The 20820-nt window shown below is 52.0% G+C and overlaps 1 protein-coding gene across 4 annotated transcripts in view; it reads left to right on the forward strand.

Annotated features, from left to right (window-relative positions):
• Positions 1-20820, forward strand: part of ARHGAP26 (Rho GTPase activating protein 26) — a 99082-nt gene that overhangs the window by 69396 nt on the left and 8866 nt on the right. For 3 of the 4 annotated variants that reach the window (XM_052689558.1, XM_052689557.1, XM_052689559.1), the window contains exons 18-20: positions 1868-2027; positions 5412-5550; positions 8079-8232. In XM_052689558.1, the coding sequence (XP_052545518.1) occupies positions 1868-2027; positions 5412-5550; positions 8079-8232 (453 nt within the window). Of the gene's footprint in view, positions 1-1867; positions 2028-5411; positions 5551-8078; positions 8233-8769; positions 10310-20820 lie in introns of those variants that run through there. The other variant, XM_052689560.1, reaches the window with a different exon arrangement.

Raw genomic sequence — 20820 nt, forward strand, 5'->3', positions numbered from 1 at the left:
AGATGAAGAGGTATAATTTATAGTAAATCATCCTGTGGATAATGGATGTGGAATGCGAAGGATGTGAAAGGTGAATCATGTTTTGTAGCATAGCTTTAGTAACCATTATAAAGGCGGCTGGTGGAAAAGTACCCGCGGTGCAGCATAGCGCTGCTGTGCCACCCTGTTTGTTCCAGCAGGGACCGAGGGCTGTATGGTTACAAAATGTTGGCCCTTTGCAGAGCCGAAGCACCAGGGCACAGCAGAGTGGGGCTGTGTGTGCAGCAGGGCCCTGTCCTCCTTGGGAACCCATTAATGCTGCAGTCTGTAATAATTAACGGGACTGGATACGGCTGCCTGGCGGTAATAAGTCAATGACAGGGCAATTTATTAGAGTGATGTATCGCGTGATAATGGTAATGAGAAATGAAGGGACCTAATTTTGTAAGACTTAGATCAATTTGGTTGTTTTTTTTATAAATGAACATTGTTTTAGTAACCACGGAAGATCATTACAATTATTATTTTATTAGTGCTATTCACAACTATTTCGGTTTCAGTCTTCTGAGACCCAAATGGGAGCATAGGAGCGTGTGTTTGAAATGCAGATTGTGCTGCAAGGTGAAAATTCCAGTGGCATTTGTAAATGTCTATTAGGGAGGTGTGGGAGGAGGAAAGGGATTTGGGTGCGTGGCTGCGGGGCCGCAGTCTGCAGGCAGGGGGGGCTTCTCAGATACCGCGAGGAACATCCAGGGCTTCCTGACACTGGGGAGGTGATGAGTAAAAGGGATTTCTGCACCTTTGGGTTGGAACACAAGCGCTGGCATTCTCAGTGTGCTGGTGTGTGTGCTGCAGGGCTGGAACATGCAGCAGACCAGGCTCCTGTCTGCATTGAGCATGGGGACAAGACTGCGTGGAGCAGGAGCTCCAAACATCCCAAGATCTGCTGCTGCCCCTGCTGTCACCCAGGAAGCCCTGTGTAGGATGAGGAGTGAAGAGTTTTTCTCTGACTCAAATGAGGCTTGGATGGAGAAGGATAGATAGCTTATTTTATTTTGAGTTTACACTGTGCTGAAATGAGCTGCGTCTGCACGCGTGATGAGCGCTGCAATCTTAGTGCCGTGATCAGCAATAAAAGCTCATGGCAATAACTTGCAGCAGGGCCTGAGTTCTGCTGTGCTCTCCATGTGGTCCCATGTGCTCTCCAGGGAGAGAGATGACAGGGAAAAGGCATTGCTCTAAAAACATAGGATACAGTTCTGTGCTGACACTGTCCGAAGTCACTGAGCTTCCTGGTTGAAGAGGGCAGGAAAAAACCACAGATTTGTGGTGATAGGGCTGTGGGCTCCTGCTGCACGTCCTCCTTGTCACCTCCTTGTGACTTGCATTCACTGCATGACGTGTCACCATGTGGCCTGTCTGGGAGCAAGGCTCCAGTGTCCCTGTGTTCCTGGCTGGGAGGTTTCCTCGCCCGGCCCCCTGCAGCCAACGCGATGGGGCTGAGCCGTGAAGGCAAAAAAACGGGTGAGAAAGGATTGGATTTTGGAACATATGAGGTCACTTGTTCAGCTGGAGAGCAGCATGTGTCAGAGGTCCAACAATTTGTTTTTAGAAGGGTTTCAAGCATTAATGATTCAAGATGTTTTCCTGGGAGTGGTTTGCAACATGAGCCTCGGTGGCCGGGAAGCGTTGGGGTTTGATGGGATTAGCCAAATCCTGAGCTGCAATGCCTGCCATAACACAACCGTTGAGGCTGTACTTTTCCACATGGCTGAAGCTCCCCAGAAGTGTCAGGAAAGCAAACAGACTCATAAGCCTGGTGCCAGGCAAGGATGGGGGTCCATCCTGATTGCTCCCATCACCTACTTCTGTTGGTTTTCTTTTGCAGAGTTGCAGATAACCACAAGCAGAACCTGATGACTGTTGCTAATCTGGGTGTGGTGTTTGGGCCGACGCTGCTTCGACCCCAGGAGGAAACAGTCGCTGCCATTATGGACATCAAGTTTCAGAATATTGTGATTGAAATTTTAATAGAAAACCATGAGAAGGTAAAGACTTTACTTGCTTCTATCACTACAGTTTATTTCCTACAGCTGATTTGTCACTTTGCAAGCTGCAGCCCAGTTCCCCAGGGCCCTCCTTGCTGACTGTGGCCAGCAGCCATAAAGGGCCCAACTCTGTTCCTGCTTTTCTGACTACATCCAAGCACTGACGTTCTCCACAGCGCTGATCTGCTGTGACAAGGCACAGTTGTGTCTGTTGCAAGGAGGCTCCCACCTGTTGCTGCCTCTGTTGGTGCAGCACTGCAGTAGCTCTGCTGCAGCTGGAGGACATCCTGCCTAGGGCACTCACTGACCCCTGGGTTTCTGGTCACCTTCAGGGTGATAACAGGAGGAGGCTCTCAAATGAGTGCCCGTGGGAGGCCATGTAATTCAGCAAATGGCAGAGTGCTTGTGCATGCGTGGAGTGGCAGTGAGGCACAGCATCCTGCAGGGCCACTGTCCAGAGGTGGTGTGTTGCTGAACTTCCCATGCAGTGCTGCTGGGTGCCTGTGATATGAAAGCAGCCTGGGCTAAGGAGGATGTGATGCTCGGGGCTGTCTGCTACTCGGGGCTCTTTCCAGAGACTGTTAGCCCATCAGTTGCATGTGTTAAGCTGCAAGGCTGAGTCCCACGTGCATGTGATGCAGGTGTCAGCCCTGGGGCTCATCTGCCTGGTGCTGCCAAAGGGCAGCGAGTGCATGTCCAGCAGGGATGGATTGCGTGTTGTTGGAGAAATTTCCTCCAGAGGCAGATAAACATCGTGGTATTTATTTAGCGTGGAGGAGTTATTTTCTCTTATCTTTGTGGGGTGCAGTTACAGTGATTGCTTAATCGTGTGCTGCTGCAGAGGGGAGTGCGAGCAGCGGCCGTGAGCCTGTGGCTGAGCCCCAGCCCTGTGCTGAGCAGCAGGCATGAGCCTTGTGGGGCTGTGGGTGGCCATCCACCCATCTGTCTGTCCATCCATCAGTCTGTACGTCTGCAGTGTCCCAGCAGTGGCACCAGGAAACCATTCAAGCACTGTGTCACTGCTGTGGGTGCACTTCGCTGTCTCTTTCCTCGCTGAGCCCTATGGCTGCCTTCCCCTCGCAGGTCCTTGCAGCAGCAGGGCCTCAGGCTGGTTCTTGTTCATTTCCAGCCGAGCCTCCTCCATCAGGTGGCACCTGGGGGGATTGATGATGGATTTCTGCGGTGATGGTCTGTGTGGGCTGCAGTGCTGCTCACCAGCAAAATGACACCTGTGCCGCAGGGCTCCCGAGTGCTTCCATGGCTACCCTTCCTTAGGAGTAATTTATGGCACCAGCAGAAGGGAAGGCTGTGACTGGGCTGTGTGCTGCCGTCACGCCGACTGCGGGTGGGCGTAAGTGCTGCGTGCTGTCTGTGCTGCCCGGCTGCTCTCATGCACTGGGTACTGATGGTACAGGATGGAGAGATGCTGTTTGCACTGCCTGCACAAAGGCACGGGTACTGCGTGGCACAGTGATGCTGCATGCAGGATGCTGTTGGGCCCATGTCCCCATTTCTCCTAGATTCTCCAAGGAAGAGGGAGGTGGCAGGAGGCAGCAACTGGGAGGAAAATCTCTTCTACAGTCAGCCCCGGTGCTGGTTCACTCCCTCTTTAGGACTGTTTAGTTTCAGTGTATTCCTTAATTTGAATTGATTGGAACTCATTGAAGTTTCCCTGCAGGAGCTGCTGTAGGTGATTAGCAATATGCGAGCCCTCTGTGCTGCGCTGCTGCTGCTTTATATTGTTTTACGCTGGTGACTCACAGCCACTGTTTATGATTAAGTGCATTCTCAGGGAAAATGTAATTGATTTGAATGGTTCCTGGCAATCAGCGACTGTCTGGTATTACATTATATTTCCCTCAGGTAAGTGGGACGCTTCTCCCATTAAAATTGCTGTTGTCACAGTGAGGCACAGAGCACTGGGCTGTGCGTGTGCCCAGAGCTCCAGTGGGGTGGATGGGAGCCCTGAAGCACTGGAGCTGGGGCAGATGTGCAGTGTATGTTTGTGAGAGCAACGCAGCAGCGTAACCTGCTGCAGGACACGTGTGGGATGCGTGCTTTTAAAGGATAAAATGGTTTTTCTGCTATGGCTCAGGATGTTACCATGACAAGCAAACTGAGAGTGAATCCTCTGCAAGAAACCAAGGATGCAGTGTTGTATTGGAAATTTGCAGCTCCAATGCTTTGGAAAAGGCATTTTGTATGAAGTGTTGGGAAATGATGAGATCAATGCACAGTGCTGCTGGTGCTCCCTTCAGATCAAGGAAGGGGCAGCTGACCTGTGAGTGGCACCTTGCTGCCCACCAGCAGGGCTGGTTTCTGCAGGGTGTTACCCAGACCCCAGCACTGCCTCAGTCAGTACTCAGAGTTAACGCTGAGGTCAAAGCCCTCAGCACCTCATCTTTATTTTCTGCAATTAGCAAAACTTTGTAGCAGCGACTCCCTTGACCTTGGAGCTTCCAGCTGAGGCTGGAGGGCAGCTCCTTGTGGAGCATCTCCTAGGTTTGGCTGCGTTCCACCAGGGGCGCGGGTTGCTCCAGGAGCCTCCAGCTGTACAGCGAGCATGGGGGCTGTATGTGTAATTTATGGAGCCTGGCTGCTCCTCTCCCACTCTGATGATTAAACTGTCTCGCTGTCTCTGTTAATTGGATTCTGGGATAGGAGAGTTAGAACACAGGTTTGCTCAGTGAGTTATTTTTCTTAAACTGAAAAGTGAAACAAACCGAAGAAGCATTGAAATGAAGGAAAGCAGAGCTCCATGTGCTGCTGGGCAGGCTGGCAGGGCTTCTAGGGGTGATGCTGCAAGACCGCTTCTGTCTGTTATATGGCTCTGGGTCCTCTGACTCCTCCCTCTTCAGAGCTTCAAAATAAGCATTGGTGCTTTTGGACAGGCAGCTAGCTCTCGACTTTCCTCTGTTGAGAGTGGTCACATTTAGCCTCGGTGCTGTGTGCCACCCTTAAGGGGTTGGGAGGCAGCTCGGTGTCACTCTGCCTCTGTGTCCTGCTAGTCCAGCTGTGCCCTACCATTGTCCAACTGTGCACTGCCACGTTTGCATACCTGGGTGCCTGCTGGGGTTCTTGCCCAGAGCATTCTCCCACCACCTGCACTAGTGAAGGGCACTGCAGGCCCTTCACTAGAGGCAGCCTACCAGGTTGTTGGGGTTTTTCACATTTTGCACTGTGTGCATTTGGTGAAGAGGAGAGAAAAGGAGTGCAAACAGAATGAGAATGTGGAGTTTAGGAAACGATGTCCCACGTGTTACTTTATTGAATGCGTGACCTCCGTTAATGCTGTTCCTTGGTGTGATGGCGGGATGCTGAGGGCAGAGAGCTGCTCTGCTTGAGCAGCTGATGCTGAAGAGCCCTCTTTGTTGGCTTTCACAGATATTTAACACCGTGCCGGAGACGCCGCCGTCGAACTCGCAGCTGCTGCTGTCCCGCAAGAAGAGCGCAGACTCGAAGCCCCCGTCGTGCAGTGAGCGGCCGCTCACCCTGTTCCACACCGCGCAGCACAACGAGAAGCGTAAGCGCCCCCTCCCCAGCCCTGCCCCGTGTCACTGCGCAGCACCGTTCCCCTGCCGTGGAGCACAGCTGTGCTGGTGCTGATGAAAGATGCGTCCTGTAAGGGGACGGCGCCTCTGGTCACTGCGCTGCTGTGCTGATGGGGAGTGCGCTGCCTGCCTGGCATCCCAGGCTGCAGCAGGCTTGGTGCAGGTTGCACTGATGTGCTATAGGGTTGCTGCCCCATTCCCAAGTCCCCAGCAGCTGAAGGGCACAAGGCAGAGCCCGTGGGGTGTCCAAAGTTGATCCTTATTTCTTGCTGGATGCCCACAGGCACTTTTACAGATATAGCAGCCCCGGCCAGGATGTTCTGTATTTTTCTGTGGAGTAGGTGCTATGATGGTTTAAAAATGTTGATCGTCTTTCCATTTTGGTCTCTGTTTGGTGCTCCGGATATGTTGGTGAAGGAGTCAGCACCTCCTCCCATCTACTCTGCACACGGCTGTCTCGCATGCTACGGAGCAGAAATGCACAGCAGGAGTTTGCTGTTCTGCTCCCTGAGCTGTGAGACTGAGCTGAAAGCCTTAGCAAAGAATCCTTTGCTTAAACCGAACGCGGTATCAGACTTTCAGAAAGGAGGAAATAGAATAAAGGGATGGTTTCCAATTCTGCCATTCATCTCCCATCTTCTGTAGATGAAACACTTCCCGTTTCTTGGCTGATAGGGACTTTAATTCAATGTTGGCTGGTAGCTGTGTCTGAGATTACACAGACAATTGACATTGATTTGTTAGGCTTACAGAGCTTATTTTCGAACTTTAGCCTCAGGCAGAAAATGTTTAGAAACAACTGGATGTGGCATCTGAATAGGCTGCAGGGCACTGCTGGGCCGTGCTGTGCACAGAACGGCTCTGAAAGCTGTGCTGTTGGGAGCAAAGATCAAGGAGTGCTTTGGATCGACCTTTTTGGGGCTTTAGGCCCTTTGGCAGGTTAATTTCTCCCTTATTTCGTCTGCTGGCTGCTCTGTCTTCCAGTCAGTGTTTGGAGAGTTCCCTTGATGGCCTGCTGGAGACCAAGATTCATGGCATGCAGTTTCAGGAACTGGTAATGTGTGTTGATGCAATTATCTCATCCTTGGCATTGGCTGGTCTCTGGATGGCAGCCTGATCTAAATGGCGTTTGAGCCTCTCGCTGCCTGGTAAGCACTCTGACTTTGTCCAGGCAGCACAAGAACTCGATGGCACGATGAGCGATGTGACGAGGAGTGCTGGTTCGCTCCTCCCTTTGCAGCCATGTCCTTTTGGGCACGTCATCATTTTCTTTTGAAACGGTGGCAGAGGGCTCACCCAGCATCCCACCTCCCTGACCCTGAGGCAGCACTGCTCCCAAGCTATTTTCCAGGCATGCAGGGTTTCCTCTCTGCTGTGTGCTCAGGATCAGCTCTCCATGTAGCTCGGGAGTTTCTCTTACACTGCTTTCTCCTTCTGCAAGTATTAATTGTTGTCCTAATGCAGATGTGTAATTGGAAGGGATGTATAGTTGGATGGGCTTGAGAATAGGGGCTTCTTTGTGACCGTGTGCTTTTTAGTAGCAATTTCATCATATCAGCGTGCACAGGAGATACAATTCCTTTGAAAGATTTGTCATTAAAGGAGCACTGCTTGTGTTTTCCAGCAGTTGTCTGTCTTTCAGGAAACATCATCACAGAAGTGGCAGTTCTCTGCAGTAGAGCAGCTTTCTGTGCCATCAGTGATGATAATTGCCTCTCTCAATTACAATTGCTGCTTATACGGAAAAAGCATCTTATGAAAATGAATTAATGTGATTTTAGGTAATTCAGCACAGAGATGAGGAGGAAACCCATGCTGGGGAGGTTGCTTTGGGATGCATAATGTTTTCACACCTCAGTGCTGAAGTTACACAAATAAGGGGGACAACTCTTAGCAGGGCAGGATGGAGGGAAATGAAGAGAGCTGAGTCCAGGCTGTGTGCAGTGAGCTGGGCAGCAGGGCAGGTCTCTCTCCTCACTGGTGTTATCAGCAGTGCTGCATGGTGGTTGTGGACCTGGGCAGGAAAGGCAGCTAGTGGCTGATGTTATGTTCAGACTGAAGCATTTTTTTGTTGGGATGAACTTCAATTGGGTGATCTGTCCTTTTCTCCTTCCATAACTGTTATCCCCTCTGTGGTACCTGATTTCAGCCACAGACAAATGCATTCCTGTGTGTAGTCTCATCCCTTTCTTTCTTGGGTCATGTGGGCCTTTGGAAGTCCTTGGGAACGTAAAACATTAGTATCTTGAGAAAAATCAGTGTTTTGTTGCTAAAAATGTCATTCGTTTAAAATGTTGTTGCATCTTCGGAAAGAGAAAAGAATAACTGTTACTTCTCATACTTCAATGCATAGTGCATAGAAAACATGCCTGGGAACTCAGTGCCTGTCTGTGGAGGTCTGGTAGGATGCTGCTGCATTTACGCTGGGGCAGGAGTGATGGGCAGGAGCCTGGCTGCCTCTGTCCTGCAACTCTTGGGGGTTTTTTTTGGTGTTTTCCAGAGGAAAACAGGAACAGCATCATCAACTCCAGCCTGGAATCCGTCATCTCTTCAAATGTAAACAGCTTCCTCAACTCCAACAGCGCGCCTCAATCCAACCTGAACTCAAGTGATCTCGAACTAGAAGTAATTAAACCCAACAGGCCAAACTCACTGTAAGTACGGTGGTAATTAGTGTTTTATAGGCTCACCGTCCTTAATCTTTAATCAGGGCTGTTTCTCGCTCTGAATCCCAGCAGTTTGTTGAAGAATGCAATTTAATGCTTTAATTTTTAATGGCCGCTCGGGGTGCGTCCTGCACGTCTCGGTCTGAGCAGTGGGATTGGGGGGGGGGTTTGCTCAGCCTGCTCCTGCAGGGTGTGCTCCAAGCAGAGCCCCGCACTGCTGTTTGAACTGCTTGACCCATCTGGAGATAACTCCAGCAAGCACAAAGGACTATTCTTCTGACTTAAATCTATGACTGTTGTCAGTGCCGTTGATCTCCAGCCAAATCTGTGCCATTGCTTCTGCTATTGCTTCCTTCATCTGAAAAGTTCAAGGGAAAAAATAGCGACCTTAGCAACGACTCCCGGGGGATGGCGGAGTTATTTGTGCAGTCCCCTGGATTTGACACAGCCTCGCACGGCGAACGGCTCTGCCATGGGGAATTTCCTTCCTGCCGTGGTCCTGCTGGGCTGCGCATTTTCCCACAGAACTCCTCTCCTGCACACATGAAGATGTGCTCTGAGCCCCGCAGCCGTGGTCCCTCGAGCCCAGGCTGATTCCCCGCGTCCACGCGGGTCTGTATGGGGAGGCCTTCCTGCCCCGTGTCCCCGTGCAGCCTGCAGCGCAGCCCCTTCTCACCAGCCCTGCAAACAGGCCCTCAGGAGCCCGCGGTGAACACTTGTGTTCAGCAGTTTCTCCTGGGTCCCCACAGAAATGGCTCGGTGCCGCTGCTGGTGCTCCTGGCCACGGCTGTCCTGCCTGGCGTGGGGTGCGGCGCTCGGGCAGCAGCGTGTGCTGAAGGTAAGTGCACAACATGTGCAGAGCAGGGCTCTGGCTGTCACCCATCGGCTTCACCTCCTTCCCACCACCTCTGCTGCCCCAAACAGCCAGGCCTCGTGCCAAGGCTGCACGTTCCCCGATCTCAGTGCTGCTGGTGGCCACCGTGGGACGCCGTGATGTGGAGGTTCCTGTCCGCAGGTAGGACAGCTCTGTGCTCAAAGCTGGGTTTTAAAGTTTGCTGAGATGCCTTCGTTTGTCTTTAAATATCTGTTTTTGACTTCATTTGTGGTCCCTTGAAAATGTTATCGCTAGGTTTCTTCCACATTGCTGTGGTAGCTGAACGGACCCAGATTGTTCTGTTCCCTTTGCTTGCAGCTGGCTCCATCTGGCCCACGGTGCTCAGCCCTACTCCAGACTGGGCAGGCTGGGGGCAGCAGCAGGAGGTGTAGGTGGGACGGTTGGGGTCAGAGCAGCCTGAGTGGTGCCAGTGTCCCACAGCGCTGTCCTGTCTGCCCTGCTGTGCGAATAGCACCTGTACAAAGCTGGCCCTGTTCCGTTAAGCAGTTGCAGTGGCTGGGGCTCTGCAGTAGTTCCCAGATGCCCTTGGGCACTGAGGTCAGTTGCTGTTATCTGTTGGAGCTGTGAGTTTCCATCGCTCCGCTGTAGTTACAGGAGCAGCAGTGTGGGTGCGTGGCAGCAGGCAGGCTGTGTTGCTGCCTTGCTCTTGGTGCTTCCTCAGCTCTGTGCCAAACTCTCTGCCAGACCTGTGAGACCCATTGTGGAGCTCCTCTTCAGTTTGTTGTTTTCTTGCATTCTTCACTGTTTTCTTTGAGTTTCTGGCTGTGGGTCAGGGCTGCCCCATCTTGTCTCAAGGCCGGGGCAGCTCACTGCGCTGTGGTGTCAGTGCCTGTAGCACAGCAGCTGCAGAGCCCCAGGTGTGAGGAGGATGGGAAGCCCTGCTTTCCTCTTGTAGAGAAAAAAGGATTTCTTTTTGAACAAAGAATTCCTTAAGAGAACAAGCAAGGAATCCTGGATTTGGTGCTTCCTTCCATAAAGCAGCAACAGCACAGCTTAGTAAATTAAAAACTACCCCAAAACAGAATTGATTTTGTTCTTTTTTTTTTTTTTTTTTGGTGTCTAAAGTTACCACTGAAACAGAGGAGCTGTTGGACACTGCATGCAGCCATTGCTGACCACAGCCTTTTACCTCTTTGCTTTGCTGCTGTCTAACAGGCAGGTTTGGTGCCATTGGTTGCCCTGTCTCAAGCCCCTGGCCGATGTGGGCATGGTGACCCTGGTTTATTCACTTCTCATATGTTTCTGCTTACATGAGTTAGAACTGATAACTGCTGATCTCAATAGACTTGTTGGAGTAAAGTCAGTTGTGTCCAAAGGAGGACAGGAGCTGTGAGGGGTCTGGAGCACACATCCTATGGGAAGCAGCTGAGGGAACGGAGGTTTTCTAACCTGAATAATTCTGTGGTTCAGTGGTGAAGAATTACAAATGCAGGGGGATTTCTCGATTTTGTTTTGCTGCAGTGAGCCCTGGTACATTGCGAGGTGGCCTTAAAACGTGGCATTAAATAACTGAGCGCTGTCTGTGGGGGTGGAGACGTGTGAGCTTTGTGCACCCGGCTCCCCATCCCAGCGGTGCCGTGCTCTCAGGCCTGCTCTGTGCTCCTGCTGCTCACATCTCATGCAGAGCAGCCGCTCTGCCTGTGCCTGCATGTCAGGGGTTTGCCTTCCTCAGTCCTGGTCCTCCATCACCAGCCCGGAGGGAAATAGTTCAGCTGTGGGACGAAGGCTCTTCCTTCCCAGCCACCAATCAGGGTTTTACTATGGGAATGCGCTGATTTATTGGGGCTGGGTTTATTTTTATGGAAGAAGCGCTCGGGGCGGGAGCTGTGCTGTGAGTCAGCAGGGCTGCTCCCCGCCAGGCGCTGTCGCTGGGCACGAGGGAGCGGAGCGGCTGCCTGCTGCCACCCCCTGCATGGGCGCTTCTTTCTTTTGAAACGATCTCTGGTTTTCTTCACTTCTGACGTTGCAGAAAGCTGCTTTAGAAGACGTGGCAGAAAAGCCTGTGTTTCTACCACCGATGGATCCTTCAGCTGCAATGGGGGAAGTTTTCGAAGTAAACTGTGTGATCACGGTGATTTGAGAGTGAGGTTATTAAAATCCCCCAAGCGAGCACCTCGCTCTGGTGGTGCGGAGATGCATTCCTGTGGGGCTGTGGCTCGGTCCCTGCAGATGACCGCAGGAGCTGCTTTTCAGCTGGGCATGCTGGGCTGATAGCCTGCTTGGTACCTGCCTCCTGTTTCTTGTTCTCTCTTTATTTCCTGGCCTTGTCTGTACCCTGTGCTGCCCGCAGACCCCAGCTGCCTGCAGGAAGCTGGCCGTGCTCTGGGTGTGTGCAGCTGAGCAGGGCTGGGTGCTGTAGGCTGGCTCGGTGGCATTTGCTTGCATATGTAGTGAGTTCAGTGCCTGAGTGTGCAGCTGCTGCTGCGTGGCACTGCTGCTGCGTGGCACTGCTGCTGCGTGGCACTGCTGCTGGGTGATGCTGCTCCTGCTGCTGGGTACTGGAGTCTGTAAAATCAAGGGCAGCTGGGGCTCACTGGATACTGTGGATGGAGCAGCAAGGGTTTCAGTTTCTCCTCTCTTGGCAATTTCTTTCTGTGCGTGACTGTTCTGGAGGTGAGGTGGGGCCAGCTGATTTTCTCCATGTAACCAGACAGGCGGGATTTTTTGTACTGCAACTCCACAAAGTCATCAGCCTGAGCTCTTGTGACTGTGAGCATGCAGCAATGCCCAGGGGGCTTCTGCCTTCCCTTTCAGAAGGAGAGCTTTGCACCACAAGCACAGGGTGCCTGCCACTCTCCGAGTGCTGTGTGCCCAGCAAACAGCACCGTGCTGTGGGAGGAGAACGCTTCTCCCTTCCTGGAGTCCTTGGCTGTGTTTTTGCAGTGCTGTTTCCCAATGGTAGCTCTGAGCATTTATTTTATCACCTCCCACCCTTTTTAATGTTTTGCTGCCAGTGAAGAATGTTCCACTGCTTCTGATACAATAAAGTGCAGCCCAACAGTACTTTTGGGATGGTTCTAAGTCACATGGAAATTTCCAAACAGTTACTTCTTAGAGTTTTCTAATGCACTCTTAGGGATAGTTGATTTCTGAAGTTACAAAACCCTCCGTGTGTTATTGAGCAGTGTTCTCAGAGACAAAAGCTCCCATTTCTGGGCCGCCTGTATGGCAGCGTGCCTGGGGACCCGGCCAGCACTCGTGGGACCTGGCAGCTATGGGAGGGTCGTGCAGAACTGCTCTGCCCTCAGCCCTGAGCATCAGAGAGGGGCTCTGGGGACACCCGCAGAGTGTGGGTTGAAGGCAGCAGTGGACTTTGCTTTGCTTTGTTGGACTGTGTTGTGCTGTGCTGTGCTTGTTGTGCTGCGCCATGCCATGCCATCCCTGCCATGCTGTGCTGTGCTGTGCTTTGCCCTCACTGGAGCACTGCAGGCAGCACATGGCTCCACAGCTCTCTGAGTGGTGACAGGGCAATTCAATCCCAGGGATAATTTTAGAGCAGGTTGTGAGGCTGTCCTTTCGTGAGGACACTGCAGCTCCCGCCATTGCAGGCGGGCGCCGGGCAGGGAGCAGGGGCAGGCTGTCCTCACACGCCTCGTCCACGCTGGGCATCCGTCCTGGCACAGCGCTGGGGTGAGCCTGGCTGCAGAGCCAAGCACGAGGCTTCCAAGGCACAGCCGGGCACTTGGAATCATGAAAGCCCCACAGGAGCCCCTTGGTTTGGGATGGAGGCCAGGAGCTGCCCAGCTCACCCCAAACTCCGGGAGCCGGGGTATGGTGGGAAGTGGGGGCTGCGGCTGCCGGGGGGTGGAGGGGAGGGGGGCAGAGCCGGGGTGCCTTTCGGGGGCCCAGGGAAAACCACAGAGCCTGAAGAGCAGGAACCAACATGGTTGTGAAGCATGGAGGTGGGGCAGGAGGATTTACCTGAGCAGAGCAGGCACAAAAATGCACATTTTTCTGTGAGGTGCGACCGGAGCGTCAGTGGTGTGGGTGGCTGTCTCCAAAAATACCAGACACACAGCTTTGGGTTAGCTTTGTTTTTCACAAATCCCAAGAAGGTACCTGCCAGCAGGACGTGGGAAGGCATCCCCAGGCTGGGAGCTTAGCCACGCACAGATGGAAGTGATGGGGTTAAAGCTGTGTTACGGCCCTGGTGCCTTTAGGGCTTTGTGGCTTCTGTCAGAGCATGGAGCGCATGGAGTTGGGTAGTGGGCTGGCATGAAATGCTGCCTGCCCTCCTGGGATGGCTGGCCCCTGAGATCGCTGTCCCATTGGGGTTGCTGTCCCACTGGGGTGGCTGAGTGATCCGCTGCCTTCTTTGCCCTGGGGACTCCAGCTTTAGGGAATCATGGCTTTGGGAAACTTGGGTTTAGTCGTCATGTTTCTGTTTGCATTTTACTTTATTTACTTATTGACCAAGTATGGCTATTTCTTTTCCTCCATGGATATGGAAAGAAATGAGGAGCAGACCTAAGGTCTAGTGGTCATGAAAAAAATAGCCCAATTAGTGTGAGGAAGAAAGGTTATTCCCATGTGCTTTTGATTTACAGGACCAGAATGAATTTTCACTGGACATCTCAGTGTTCTCCATCCCATGCTGGCACTGCCTCATCTCCATGCTCTGCTCCGGGGTCCTTGGGGATCCCAAATCTGCAGCAAATAATCAGAGTAGCATCACTGAATGGCAAATGGTGATATTTGTTGGAATAAATAGTCTCTTAAAAACGCAAACAGCTTCGGCAATTATCAGTTGTAACACATATAAGCAGAAACACATGAGCAGCGAGTAGACCTTTAAAAGCTGCTGGTTCCTTGCAGAATTGAAGTCACTTTTTCCACTCTGAAAAATAACTCTATAAACATGACACAGCCTTATTCAGCAGCTCTGTTGCCCGTTCTCGCTCAGAAGGCAGCAAAAATGGAGTGGTTCGGTGTTTTGTTGATTCTGTTTTAACTTTTGTGGAGTCGTCAGTAGTAGGAGAAAAGTGAACCTTTCCTGCGCCGTGCTTCGTTAGTCAAAGCAGCGTAAGGACAAACCCTGAATTCAGGAGTGGTGCAACTGCGTGGCTGGCAGTGATATCAGCCAGGTGTGAAGGTCAGCAGCGCTGAAGGAGAGAAGCTGAGTTTCTGGGTGCTGTGTGAAGTTGGCAGTGGGAAGAAACTTCTTTTATTTGTGAAAGGACCCCCCAGAAGGCACAAAGAGAACATGGCGGGGGGGCACTTGCAGGCCGTGAATGCCCAGGAACTCTTTGCAGCTTTTATTTCATTCACTGCAGCAAGCTGTGAGCCAGGACCCTGTTGTTTTCTATGCAGCACTTGGCGAAGCTGCAGCTGAGAGGTTGTGAGCATAGGAGCTTCTGGAGTGCGGCTGCCAGCAGTGCTGCCCAAGCAGCCCTCTGTAGAGCAGTGCCCTGTAGGGCATAATGCATGTCTAGTTGGGTGTGAAGGAACCCGAGGTGCAGCAGCCAGCAGTGCTGCCCTCAGTGTGCAGCTGGGGTCCCCATCCCTGCAAGTAAATCTTGTCTTTATACCCCGGATCTGGCTGCAAAGTCTTGAATGGCAGCTGATCCCATGCGTTGGGTTTCCAGCTAGGAAAGTGTTCCTGCAGCTCCTGATCCCGAGGGGCTGTCATGGGGGTCATTGGGATGCAGTGTCTGAGAGGTGCTTATCAGTCACTGCCACGTTTTTCATGCCTTCAAGAAGTGAATGGTGATGGTTGGTAAGCAAGAGGTGCTCTCAGCAGGCAGCGTCTGGCTGGCTTAGCAAGGGGCCGTGCCATCTGTGTCAGCTGGTGCTTCTGCTCAGGGCACTGAGGAGCAGGATGGTGCTGAGGGCCGTGCCCAGCAGGGTGGGCGCAGGCATCGGGAGCCCCTGCTGTCCTTCTGTCCTTGCCCGCTCCTGGCAGAACCTCTTGCAGCATTCTGCTGAAGATGCAGACATCCCCACAGCCTGCACAGTTGCTGTAATTGTGAGCCCGCCTGAGCAGAGACCCAGTGCTCTGCAGACCCCAGTGCAGGTGAGGCACAGCACAGCTGTGGGTCGGTGCTCAGGAGGGGGGATCGTTTATTGCTCAAAGCAGAAACTGCACATCTTCTGGTTTTCACACTTGAAAACAGGCCCTGAAATTCCCAGTCTGTCGCTTGGCTTATTCCAGATGACATCATATTCCAAGTATCTTATGACTTATTTACTTTTTTGGGTGTCTGTGTTTGTTTTAGCGAAGCAGCTTTAACTTGGGAGTCCCACGTTCTGCCTGCAGTCAGACAGCTCCGTAGGCTTTGGGGACCTGGGGCTCTGGCAGGCATCCTTACAGCTGTTCCTTCAAAGGCACGAGCAGCACGCTCAGGAGACTGCAGAGATGTGCTGCAGGCATAGCTGCTGAGGGTGGTGCGTTTTGAATCTGCGTTCACACACACGTAGACAGCCGTCTGTATTTATTGGTATGTATAGTTTTCATAGGGTTTTTGTTGTGTGTTGCACTTAAATAATCCTGGATTTATTTTAGAAGCATTTATATGCTTTCAGAAAGTGTGTTAAGACACATGAAAAAGGAGCCTGTAGGCCACAAGAGCAGCGATCTTGTTTGGGAAGAGCAGAGGGAAATGACAAACTTCCATTGAGGTGCATTTGAGTTGCTGGCTCTGTGCTCTGGGGGGCAGCCCAGGGTGGGGGTTGCTCTGCTCTTCTGCCCTGTGTGTTTTCCATTTGCCCAGGAGTTTGGCATAACCACTTCTCAGACCTTCAGCTCTTTGACTTTTCTGTTGGCTCCTGGTCTAGAAACTTTCCACAGGCTGAACTTGAAAATTAGGCCAAATATTCTCATAAAGTCTCCAGTTTTGTAGCTAGCCCCATGTGAACCAGCAGCCATTCATCAACGTATTTTCTATGTGCTCATCCATTAAAAGAGAGACAATTCAGCAGTGTCCCTTTTACTAATGCGTGCAGAAACCTCTCCTCAGCAGGAATAGAGTGTGTGGCTGCTTTCAGCCTGCAGCTGAGCCATAACCTCAGCGTCCTCCTGGGATGGTAGTGCCCCGCAGGCGGTCACAGCAGGACAGTGGGACAGCAGGACAGTGGGACAGCGGGACAGTGGGACTGTGGGACAGTGGGACAGTGTGTGCAGGCTCCAGCCCTCTCCAGCTCCCTGCAGCTCCCCGCAGTGCTGCTTCCCAGGAGACTTCTTAGAAGATTCTGCTTTTGAACTGTGCTGCTCTGTTTATGTGATTTGCTCTGGGAACATCTGAGGGTGCTTCTCACAAACTGAATGAGATTAGAATGGTGCGGCCCCCTCCAAGAGATCTAAAAAAGCACCTCAGACTTCAGCATCACAAGCTGCTTAAAAGACAGCTTTCCTGAAAGCCCGGAGAAGAAAATGCATTCACTGCACTTTCATTGCTTTCTTAATTCATATAATTAGTGTGGAGATAGCTGCATGGCTGTATTTTCTTCAAAGAAACTGCCTCAGACAAATATTGGCTAATGGAAATTTCACTTTCAGATAAAGCGGTATTTGAAAATGCATGGAGGCCGTTGTGGGGAAATGGATGCAGGAATCAAAGATGCTACAGCAAGGCATTCCCCGGGCGGCTGGAGGAGCAGCACAGGAATGGTGCAGCACTGAGCACCTCCAGCAGCACTGCTCTCCTCCCCAGCCCTGCTCTGCTGCCTGTGAGCTCTGGGCTGAGTCTCCTGAAAGTGCTCCCAGCCAACTCTTTTATTGAGACTGCTGAAAGCAAACCGATAGTAAATTAGCTCTCTGCCACCTATAAATGTCACTAGAAACAAAATATTTTACAGACCCAGCTGAATGCATTCTTAGGTTCCTCTTTCTATGGGCAGATTTAATTCAGAGCCAAGGATGCAGCCCAGACTTTGCTTGGCAGAACCTTTTATGAGCGTGGGATGCTCCTGCAGGGCACTGGGTGCTGTGGGTGCTGGGTGCTGTCTGCAGGAGTGCTGCCAGGCTCTGGTTTCCCTGCAGAAAGCAGCAATTTTCTTGGAGGGGCTGAGGGAGCGTGGGGCCACCGCTCATAAAGACCTTTCTCCTCTGAAAGAAGATCCAGGTGCCTAATTAACTTCATAAATGAGCTGGAGCTGTGAGGCCACCACTTTGCCATGAAGTGAAGGTAACCTGATCACTGCAGCCCTTTCTGCCTGGGTAAGGGATCCTGCCCGCGATTAATTCGCTCTCACCTGCTTTCCGTCCAGCTGCATTCTGGCTGTGCACAAAGCCGGTGTGCAGACACTGTTGACAGGGCTGTGCTAAGCTGGGAAATTATCAGCAGCATAAGAACCGTGGCCAATTACTGGGCTGTGCACTGCATCGCTGCCTGCCTGGCCTGCCCTGGGTCACAGAGCTGTGGGTGCTGCCCTTCATGGCTGAGGGCTGGGGGGCACAGGGGGGAACCCCCAGGGGGGAGTGGTACCACTGCAGCTTTGCTGCTGTCTGTGCTGCACTTGGAAAAACACTGAAGGAGGTGGCAGTGGAGAGGAAGGTGCCCTGGGAGATCAGCCTGTTGTGGTCCCACTGAGGGTGGCTCAGGGACCTCTGAGTTTCCTAAGGACTCCATTCTTGTGGGAACAACCCACAGTGAGACCTCAGAGAGCGCAGGGGACATTACAGGTGGAAGTGCAGACATAGCCAGCCAAGAAGTGAATGCCCCAACACTGGGGATGAGTGCATTCCTCATCCCTGGGGGTGCCCTGGGCCAGGCTGGAGGGGGCCTGGGGCAGCCTGAGCTGGGGGCACCCAGCCTGCAGCAGGGGTGTGCTGGGTGGTCTCTTAAGGTCTCTTGCAGCCTGAGCCCTTCTATGATTCTGTGAATTGTTCACATTAACATTGCCTGTGTTTGTTTAATGGGAATGTAGAAGAGGCTGCATCTGTGCCTGGGCAGCAGTGAGGAAGCCAGGCTGTCGGTGGGCAGGCAGCAGCGTGCGTAGCACCCAGCTGTGCTGCAGCTGGAGAGCAGAGCTGACTGGTTAGAGCTGTACAGGCAAAAGCGTTAATGCAAAGCTTGGTTTTTTTGAGCAAAAAAGGGAAGAACAGATAAAACCCTCTTTTTTTTAATATAAAAATGATCACGTTGGATCATTTCACAGGTGTAGTTTTGGGGTGCAGTGTTCTGATCCGCCCTGTATAACGTGTGTGCATAATACTTGCAAAACATGAGGCACTGAGGAACAGAAGTCAGGCAGATCCAGAAAATGAGGAATAGTGTTGTGCTCATCCATTGCACTCCATCACTTCCACAGGCCAAAATAATCCCTGCTGCTTTTCCCAGCCTGCCTGCCTTAGTGTGCAGGTGTTGGTGCTCTGTGCTGCATGAGCAGAGTGTGCATGGCAATGAAACCCAGCGTTCCAGCTGGTGAACGCTGAAACAAATGTGGTTTGTTTTGTGATAGGATTTGAATCTACAAGTGGCCTTCTATCAGATTATGCAAGGATGATGACTAGCAGGCAGTGTTGTTTTTTTTTTAATGTGGAAAATAGCTTTTCTGAATATTTCTAGAAATTATTGAAAAAGTGGAAGGGGCCGTGCTGCCTTTCTGCCTCCAGGGTGCTGGCAGTGGCAGCTCACGGCGTTGGTGCTGCAGTGGTGCTGTGCTGCCTGCGGGATGGCACTGCTTCCTTGGGGCTCCTCCTGGGCCCTGAGGGGCTGCAGTTCCTGCCCAGCACCTCTACTGCTCAGCACAGCGCAGAGCTTGAGGCCCCCTGGACACAGGCTGTGTGTGACCCAAGAACTGCATCTTGTAGCTCCAGTGTCCATTCTGCAGGAGTCCCTTGTGGTTGCTGGGGGGCAGACGGGAGGGTTTTTCTTTCTGGGGAGCGTAGGGTGGTGGTGGTGGATTCAATGCCAGAGAAAAAGGAGAGATTTCTGGAGGGCTGTCAAGTTCTCCTTAATTGTGAATCCCATTTGTTGGTGACTAATGCAGCCAGGCTGGCGGAATTGCTTCATGAATTAGAAGCAGTGGCGCGGTGGAAAAGATGTGACTGCGATGCTGGCTCCTGATTTACCAACACTCCCTCCCAGGCTGCTGCTCGACTGCCTACTGGCACATTACAACTCTTCTATTAATAATTTAGAGCTTGAATAAGGGTGGAATGCACTCGATTCAACATCGGGTCTGCCGAGTTGGTTGTCAGCCTGCTGAGAGCCATGTGAGCGGGGAGGATGCGTATCTCAGCATGGGGCGGCTGTTAGTGGAGCAGAACGTGCTGTGTGCACACACATACAGGTGCACAGCCTGGGGGCGAGCAGTGGGGCTGGGCAGGCTGGTCCCGGGGGCCCTGCTGCCCCTGCTCCCTGCAGCAGGTCTGTAACTTCCTGGCGGTGTGCTGAGATGGGTTGTGGAGGAGCTGTGCTATCGGGGTGTTCTGTGCCGGGAGGCTCTGTGCCTCTCATCCCAGGTGAGGACGGCTCCTTCCCGTGGGATTCCTCTCCTCACGCTGCCAGCACTCCCATCTCTGGCTCTTTGCTTTAATCACTCAGTGTTTCTTCATCATTAACACCAGTTTCTAAGCTTTGTGCCAGAAGGCTGCACCAAACCATCATTGCCTCGCTTCGAAGCATCCAGCATAACCGGGCTGTAGTTGGAAATGGCAACGTGCATGAAGTGAGACGACAGAAACCACCAGCTCTCCTCCCTGAGGCAGGACTCTCCCCACACTCTCCTCTTACTCAACTGGAAAAGCTTCTGACTAGTTTGTGAAATGACTGAAGCGCATCTAGAGTTCTCTGTATGGGAAATAAGCCAAGCAGCAAAGTGAGAGGACAAAGCCATGTGCTGGGTATCTGGATGGCTGCAAAGAGGGTCGCCTCCATGTTGCTGCCCTGGAGCTCACATCAGCTGTGCTCACCTGGGAAGAGGAGCTGATAGCTGGAGGTGTGTGAAGAAGCTGAGCATTTTGGACCTGCTTGGTTAAGCAATGCTGCTTATTTCCCTGAGCATGACATTATTTTCCACCTGAGTGATTTATGCAGCAAGATAACTCCTGAGAGAATAATACAGGAGAGATTTTGCATAATTTTTCTTGTATTTAAAGTACCAAATGGAGGAAGAATGCTGCCAAGCTGGAAGCCTGTGGGATCTTGGTAATGTATAGGATCGTGCTTGGTGCCATCACTAACACCAGAGCAGCTGGAGCCCAGGGACTGCTTGCTCGTGCCCATCCACCCTGCACTCCGGGCGTTGCTGAGTTGTGCAGCATTGCATGAACTTCATCAGCTTCTCTGCCCAAGGCTGGCTCCCATTTCGTGTAGCAGAGCCATATCCATCAGCAGGCTACAACCCTGGCCTGCTGTTAGCAAGTTTAAGAGCCCTGGCGTTGAGCAGTGCTATATATTTCTGTCTGTTTGGCTTTGAGAAGAGCCTTATGTTCAGCAGCTTTGTTTTAGAGAAGTAAAAGGGAAGGGAAAGGGGTGGGTGGTTCTTGGTTTGTTTTAGAGCAGTCAGTATTGATAATGCCAGGATGGAAACAGGGTGTTTATTGAGGTGATTTCATCAAAGGGCTTCAGCTCATCAGTAGATGGTGCCCATTCATGGATGCTGGATGTTCTGTGCCAGAAATAGCCCCGAGTTCCACAAAAATAAACAAATTGTAAGTGTTTTTAAGTGGAACTGGTGTCCTCTCAGCCAAAAGAACAAAGTGACAAAGGCTGTGTGGAGCCCTGCTGTGCTGAACT

Source organism: Tympanuchus pallidicinctus, unplaced genomic scaffold (genome assembly GCF_026119805.1).
Source record: "Tympanuchus pallidicinctus isolate F22 unplaced genomic scaffold, pur_lepc_1.0 scaffold25, whole genome shotgun sequence".
In the NCBI taxonomy this organism is placed as follows: Eukaryota; Metazoa; Chordata; class Aves; order Galliformes; family Phasianidae; genus Tympanuchus; species Tympanuchus pallidicinctus.